The 8,259-nt window shown below is 40.0% G+C and overlaps 1 protein-coding gene across 1 annotated transcript in view; it reads left to right on the top strand.

Annotated features, from left to right (window-relative positions):
* The window catches only part of Dcc (DCC netrin 1 receptor), a 1,087,105-nt gene that overhangs the window by 1,032,770 nt on the left and 46,076 nt on the right, over window positions 1-8,259 (top strand). The window contains exon 26 of the mRNA XM_029546911.1: window positions 2,034-2,195. Within this exon, the coding sequence (XP_029402771.1) occupies window positions 2,034-2,195 (162 nt within the window). The remainder of the gene's footprint in view (window positions 1-2,033; window positions 2,196-8,259) is intronic.

Below are 8,259 nucleotides of genomic sequence, written 5' to 3'. Positions count from 1 at the left end.
TATATATATATATATATACATATATATATGTATATATATATATCCAAGTATGCATAATTCTAGTGATACAAATTGCATTTCAATGTTTTCCTCATGTTGACATAAACCCTGAACTATGACTAATCTACCTATAACTACATATATTTTTTCAGTCACTCAATCTAAATACCTTCAAAAGCACATGGAGAGTGCACTCTGGATGAATTCTCACCCAGAACCTTTTCTACAGTCTGTCATTCATATCTAGATGTAGTCTTAATTTATTTTGGTTGAAAATCAGTTGTAGAAACTCCCTGACTATAATAAATGGTTATTTATACAAGTTATTTATGTTTACACCTTCTAGAAGACACATGAACGTTAACTGGACCAAGAATAAGGAAGCAAATATCAATAGACCTGAAAACTTTTCTGTCTAGTGGCTTAGTAGTACACTAAAAATTGTTCCTATTGTAGTGACATTATTAATAAAGGGAAGAATGTAATTTTAATAAAAGAAAAGGCTTCCCTTTGGGAAATGTGCAAAAATAGGCACATAAATCCAAAGATGTCATTACAATGTAACTAAATAATCCTTTTGTAAAAAGAAGGTGACTTGCCGGGCAGTGGTGGCACACACCTTTAATCCCAGCACTTGGGAAGCAGAGGTAGGCGGATTTCTGAGTTTGAAGCCAGCCTGGTCTACAGAGTGAGTTCCAGGACAGTCAGGGCTACACAGAGAAACCCTGTCTCAAAGGAAAAAAAAAAGGTAACTTTAATATTAGAGACTGGAGCATACTACCTGTTAGATCTTAAGCCCTAGACAAATGGCTGAAGTACCTGTTTATTGTATCAGAACTGACCCTGGCTGCCAGGTTTTCCCTACATCCCTCAGTTGCTAGCTGTTAAGGAGCCCTCCTGCCTGTTATACCTTACTCCTTCCTATCTTAGACTTCTCTATCCCAGGGGCTGGCTAGGGCCGCTCTTCCCCAGTTGTTCGTCCTTATGTAATCCAGCTATTTTGGTTATTGGGCCAAGGGGAAACTTCCATTTACTCTTCATCCACCAGGCTTTTAGGCTCCCCTCTCCAATCTCCTCACAGGGCTCAGCCCGGGGTTTGTTCTTTCTGAAGTCCCCAGATGTGTTTTCAGCTGGACACGCTCTCCTGTTTACAGTAGACCTCCTCCGCCACCATACCTAGCAGCAATCAGGTCCTTCCTATTTTTTTCTTTTTCATTTGCGACCCAAACTAACCATTCCAATAGCTGGCTTAAATAAAGTCCATGCTTTGGTAATCAATGATTACCATATACACACTGCTTTATAAGGTCAACTCAATGATTAAATACTAAGCTTTACTATAAGTGTAATAAATATATCATAAAATAATACAGTTGAGTACCCTTTGAACAATGACATTGAATAAGACTGTCTCAATATCAAGACATGACACAAGTATTTTTCTGTGGGTTTCTGTCAGAATAAACACACTGTTGGTATTTTCAGGTACCATTCAGTTACCTTTATATAGTGTGCACTCATCCGGTCAACTTTGAGTGTTACAAGGATTTTGCCTTAAGATCAACCCTGGTTATGGAGACAGAGGGTGCCCTTGAGATTGTGCGTTTGCATTAAGCCCCTTGACAGCCATACATTCATTTTTCTGAATTAAATCACGTTTCCCAGCACCCCGTTAGTGCACTCTTCAGCGCACATTCATGTTGCCACAGCCTAACATTTATTTTGTTCTTTGTTTATCCTTGGAAGAGTGGCAAATACAAAACCCCTGATACACATGTTGGCGTATCGAGGTGCCTCTACTGTAAATGAATCATTTTCTCAAAGCCATGGCAATTTTCAAGCTGGAAGGAGATGTGCCATAATGGGGTGTTTTAAAAGTAAACTTTCTGTTCTCCAGCAAGCAGGAAGTATTAAGAGAATGTCAGTGATACCGTGGAGAATATTAAACTTTTTACAACATATTCATTTCCTTTAATGTTTGCCAGGAGGATACATGGATTTTTTTTAATAACTAATTTTTTTTTCTTTTGCAGCTGTTGTCAGTGCCATCCCTGTACCAACACTAGAAAGTGCCCAGTATCCAGGAATCCTCCCATCTCCCACATGTGGATACCCGCATCCACAGTTCACTCTCCGGCCAGTACCATTCCCAACACTGTCTGTGGACCGAGGATTTGGAGCAGGAAGAACTCAGTGTAATGCATTTTCTTTCCATTTTATCATGACAAATGTTAGTAGTGGCAACGTCACCTCCCTGTGTCATTTTGGTTTTCTTACTCTGTGGGAAGACTCATTGCCTGTGACCCTGGTACAGGAATTTCCCTGCTCAACACATTGAACACTTGGATCCTAGCAACAGGCTGTTAGAGCAATTCCCTAGGACCCTTTCCACAACAGACAGCACAGATAAATGTATGTGGTGAGCAATAAAGAACATATGGCTCCTTTACACAATGAGGTAGTAGATGTTTCAAAACAATACCCTGCTCACCAGGAAGTTATAAATCAAGGGTTGTTTTTCAGAACATTTGGTCATGTATCTGTTAGTTAAATTAAAAGACCTCTACCTACTCCCAGTGAGCAAATACTTGATGAATCCCTAGGAATTTTTTTTTTTACATTGTTTAAGCAAGAAGTTTCCAAGGTTTGGAGGGGAGTGAATGCTAGAACCAAATACCATTTATTAGAGAGAGCAAGAACAGAAGAATAGCAAAGCTTTCATATCTATGTGGTGATTTCTCCCATGCCATTTGCTTCCTCTCCCCTCCTTTGAGCACAGCATCTTTAAATCGATTTTACGGCTTCCATCTCTTAGTTAAGAACAGGTGACTCAGCAGCTCATGTGCAAGAGGAGGTTTTGTAATAGATATGATAGCACAGCAATAAAATATCTTCGTGAGGTAAGCTATATTTTTCCCAACTCAACAGGGGCAGCTCTAAGAAATCATAAATCGTCCAAATGTAGCAAGGTTAGAATTAAAAGGCATCAAAAATCTGCCAGGCGAGAATTAGATTCATTTCCCTTCTCTCGCTACACATCACATCTAGCAAATAGAGTTGTGTGCCAAATCTCAGGGGAGAAAAACCTCCAAAATCACGGGGATAGAAGGAAGGTGGGAGGCCTGCGGGAAGCCCAACAGCTAGAAAGTTCTAAATCTCAAAACAGCTACGCAGGGGAGTCTACTTTACAATAAAACCCAAGCCCATGAGTCTCTTCTTTGTTCCTGAGCTGAACTCCCTCCATTTGATGATATTCTACTGCACTCTTTTTATTCTGCCTGTATCTTAGGACTTTAAAGGGACATTGGAGAGGTGTCTGTGGCACAGCTGTGCTCTGGTCCTTCTGGCAAGGCTGGCACCAATCAGAGCTCAGTGCTTTTCTTACTAGAAAGTATTTCTTCTTACTAACTATTCCCTTTGTTTCCAATGTTTGTAATCATGCTCTACAAATGTATTCATCTCAGCTGCCCCAAGCCTCTTCCCCCCATTTTTTTCTCTTGAGTTAGTGTAGCATGTGACATTGTCTCTTATTGAATCCTGGGATAAATATTCAAAAGTTTAATTTTAATGAAAAAATATGCAGATATTAAGAAATGTTTTGTTTTGTTTTGGTTTGGTTTTGTCTATGATTAAAAGAAATTCCCTCTTCTCAACTCTATTTTGGTAATGAGGACGTGTGAATCCAGGACCTATATGGGAATCTGTTGTGCATTCCACCTGTTTTTCTGTAAACACCAAATAATGAAGTACATTAGAAGTTAGTTAATCATTCGAAACATGTACACTCTTTAACTCGTTTTGTCCTCGAGCAATAGGATTTAGCAAATGAAGGCAATCCTATAGTATAATAGGAAACAATATACAGGCACAATTGCACAATTGTGTGTTTATGTAAACAATGCTTTCTTAGCAAATTCCTCCTGTATAATTTTTGAACTTCATCCAAATCACCAGGCAATGAAAATTCTATCCCTGGCCATGGTTTATACCTTGCTTTAAAATGTATATGTTCATCCGTTCAGCAAGTCATTCTCAACAAAATACACGCAATTCTAAAGAAGTAACATCAAATGGGCTTCAAGCAATTGCCTGGAAAAGAAAAAGGATGGATAAATGTTGCTTTTGCTAGAAAACAAAATATTCTCTAAGTCGCTGTCAATGATGGTTAACATCCAGCTCTTTGATATTGGTTTCTACAGGCCTTGCAGAACACTGAACACCCCTATTCTCCCTCAAGCAGAAAACACTCCATGGCTCTGGGTAGAACTGCCTTATTAGTGTCCTTGCGGATCAAAGAAGGGCATACGGGAAAAGACAAAGATAATGTGGTCAAGTGTGGAGTTTCTGCTTCTTTATAGCTCTCTTAAAAACCTGGAAATTCTTAAGTCAGGAAGTGCTATGGCCTCACCCCCCAAAGCCTGATTGTTTCTGGAGTCCTAAGCAAAGCAAGACTTCAGGAAGGAAAGGGGAGGCCTGGTAATAACATTTGCATTCCACACATCTCCAGATTGATGGACAAATAATCCTGCCTGTATAACTGCAGAACCACTCTTATAATAAACTGCAGTTTATTATAAGCTGCTGCCCCAGGAGACCAGTTCTGTACTTTGACAATCTCTCAAACAGGCAGTCTTGGATCAAGCTTTCTTTCTGCACATCATAACAATGCAGTTTCTCGTTTTGCTCATCCATTAGACCAGTCTATGGAAGAGGAGTATAAGAGCTTTCCGTTCTGTCATTGCCACAGTGAGGAGGCGACACAGATTAGCTGATGCTGGTTTTCTGGTCCAGTTCCCCCACCAACTGGAAGTTGACTACCAAATGGAATTTGTGCCAGATAAAAATCAGGAGCACGTGGAAATGTTCATTCATTTTTTCCCTAGGGATGTCTTTGAAACATTACAGGCTATGAGGAACTAGATTACTGAGGATTAGTTCATAATGTTGTTCTTCCAAGATTAATGTGTAAACAAGGTTCCAAGAGGTGTTCATGCCTCGGCATCAGCTTCGTGCTGTTGGTGGGCTGTAATTCCATCAACCACTGCAGTTTTCAGATAGAAGAAAAATCCTCATTTCCATTTTTGCAGTATTTCTGCCAGTTACTCTGTAGTAAGTGTTTTGAATGTTGACATTAATTATTATAAAGTACCATGAGATTTGACTCTACTGTGTAATTGTATGCTATTTGTACAATGAATTCTGACTATTTCATCATTTGAAAATGAGTGCCTTGCTGACACCCATTTGCTTCTCACTCTGCTCTGAATTGCAAGGAAGCTGTATCCTGGGGTTGAAGGGAGCTTTTCTTTGCTTTCGGGGTTCTTTACACAGATAAATGCCAAGCCACTGAGACAATTTGTTTCACATTGATGTCCTGGAGCTGGTTCTGAACTGGCCAAATGGGCGCATCCATGATGCAGCATTTCCCTGTTGGAGCAACTGCTAAGCTGTTTAATTGAGGATTTTTGCTGCTTTAAATATCAGCCAACTCTGAAAGCATTTTCTTAAGATCCAAAAATTATGAATTACCTGTGAAAACTCTCGTCCATTTAAACAACTTGTCTCTTATGGACTTTATTCTATTCCTGTTTTATTTCCTACACATGAACCTTCTTACTCACATATCAGGCTTGACATTGTGCTCGTGTGAGTTACTAAGGATGAACAAGACAAAGGCTATGGAGCACTTAGTTAGAGCCACGTCATTAGTGATCCCACTTGGAATGATGTTAGACATCTGGAAGGCTAGAGGGACATGACCAGGAAGAAAGAGAATTTTAGCTCTCATTGACCCTGATGAAAACAAACGCCCAGAGAAAAAGTGAATTAGGATGTCCTCAGTGGGTAAAGGGAGGGCATGACACTACAAGGGACGGTTTAACAGAAGGGATGGTTTGTATTGTACATACGAAGGGGAGCACAGCCAGAAGCATCCAGAGTAGAAGGCTGAACATGATCAGCAGAATGGATGGAGCCATTGGAGGAGGAGTAGGGGCTGGAGGAGTAGGGGCTGGGGCGAGAGAGAAGGAGAAGAGGACGGAGATACAAGGACAGGAGAGTGCAGGGCTGAAATGGCAGGGTTATAGAGCAATAAGAACCTGGAAGAAGGGAAGCCCATGAGCTGGGGAGGTTCACGGAGTGAGAGGGGTCAGGAGGAACCACAGACACTGAGTGTGCCCAGAGGCTAGCATGCACTTTGATATGTGAATAGGCACTTCAGTTAGACAACTGCCCCCCAGTTTCTTTAGGACCTCAAACTTACTATTTTCAGTAAAATCATTACAGTCCATACATTCACACGACATACAAAGGTTTTGACAAAATAAGAGACAGACTTTCAAATCCTTAAAGAAAGACATATGTAAATTTTATTAAACTCTGGAATACGATAATACTTTATTATGAACATATCATGTCCAAAATACAAGCAAAAGAAAAGAATTAGAGAAAAGAAAAAGAAATAAAGGGAATGTAGGCATTCAAAACCCCCTGTTGTTTCTTCAGTGCTGAGGGAGTTCTAGGAACAAATATAGATTAGTTACAGTGCATGTTCCATAGAGATAATTACCTAAAAACAATTGTAAGAAGAGAAATGTGACATTTCTTTTCCTGTCCTCATAAGTTAGTGTTATGAGAACCATTCTGAGAATCATCTCTGGGGACATTTTTGAAAGAGCATGGAGTATTCTAGTTATTTTCTGCAATCTAGCACTGAAATGAATTCCTTTTGGTGCGAAGGAAGTGCAAACAAGAGTACCATCCTTAAAGTGAGCCTCCTTGAAGGACCAAGGAGTAAGGGATCAACTCAGACATCACTCTGAAGCTAAGGGGGAAACATGCTCGGCTTTAGAAGTAGCTAAATTATTAAATCTTTATTTAGAAAAAAGTCAACCTTTGGTCACTTTCTTCTTCAGATTAAACATAAGTCCAAAGTTAAAACCTAATATTTTCTCTTTTTGTAAAATTAAACTTTCAAACATCCCAGGACATAATCTGATCCTATAGAAAGACATTTCTCTCCCCCCTTTTGATCAGGGGAGCCATTTAGTTTGTTGTGAGACCTGCATGGGAGGTTGGACCGTTGGCTGTTTTACTGGAGGGTCCGTGTTTGAAGACTGGCAGTCTCATCAGATTTTGAGTTCTGGTTGCTAACATTTTCTCAGCCAACTGTGCAACTTCTACCTCCGCCTCGAAAGGATGAAGCCCACAGGCTGCTCTCTCATCCAGAGGACCTCTGACCCCCATCTGAAGCAAAAAGGATGACTAAAAATACCTCTGGAGGATGTGTCACTTGTGCATGTCTTTCATAGAACACCTTGATCTTTAGATCTTTCGAGCCTGTCCCTTGGGCATTACCAGACTGTTCCTCTATCTACTCTGCCCTTTCCTGACCTTAGTGAGATTCTCAGAGTCCTCTCTCAACCATCTCCTAAAACTTACTATTTTGAAATAATTCCACCTTAAAATTATCCTTCCAAAGTGAGATATTATGAAAGCAATATCGTATCTTCCCTATCGTATCTTGCTAAGAAATAAATAACTAGAAATACGCATATAGTGTCAACACCACTTACTCCTAGTAGGCCGCCCTTTCTATCTGTGGTTTAACTTGGACTTTTCAGCTTTGAATATGAATGAACATTTAAAATTGATGCACCCTGTCCTTAGCAACAGTAAATGCCTTGAAAAATATTTTAGTCTCATTCAACTGTGTTCCCCAGGGGAAAAGGTGCATTTCAATATACAAAGCACCCCAAGGCTGTCACAAATGACTATGGGAAGCCTCTTCTACTCGGTAATCTGCCTGAAAATGACAAGGCTTGCTATCAAAGAGGAAAAAAAAAATCCTAACTCTTGAGTTCAGGCAACTTGCTCCAGTGAAATCATGTCTCATATAACTTTTAGCTCAGTGTGCTTCTATTTTGTTATGGGAGATAATGATAGTGGTTATTATTTGTATCATTTTTTAGCAATGCCTCTGAAAACCCTGTACCTCTGATTTGTTTGACAGTTGACATGGCATGTTTAAAGCGCAGCGAAATTGGCATATTGGCTGGTAGATAATAATGCAGCTGTAACCGGTTGAATTCCGCTGACATTATGACTTAGAAAGGGAAAGATAACTCTTTTCTCACTTCATCACTTATGATTACAGGGTCCAGACAGTTCAGGCAATATAGTTAGTAGGAATATATTGTGTTAGTGTCCCTGTGAGACGCACCATGTCCGAATGGACCGGTCTCCACTGTTGAAACGGGT

The sequence above is a fragment of the Mus pahari genome, chromosome 15 (genome assembly GCF_900095145.1).
Source record: "Mus pahari chromosome 15, PAHARI_EIJ_v1.1, whole genome shotgun sequence".
Taxonomy (NCBI): Eukaryota; Metazoa; Chordata; class Mammalia; order Rodentia; family Muridae; genus Mus; species Mus pahari.
Note: the sequence above shows the minus strand (reverse complement) of the source record. Positions and strands in the feature narration are given on the sequence as shown.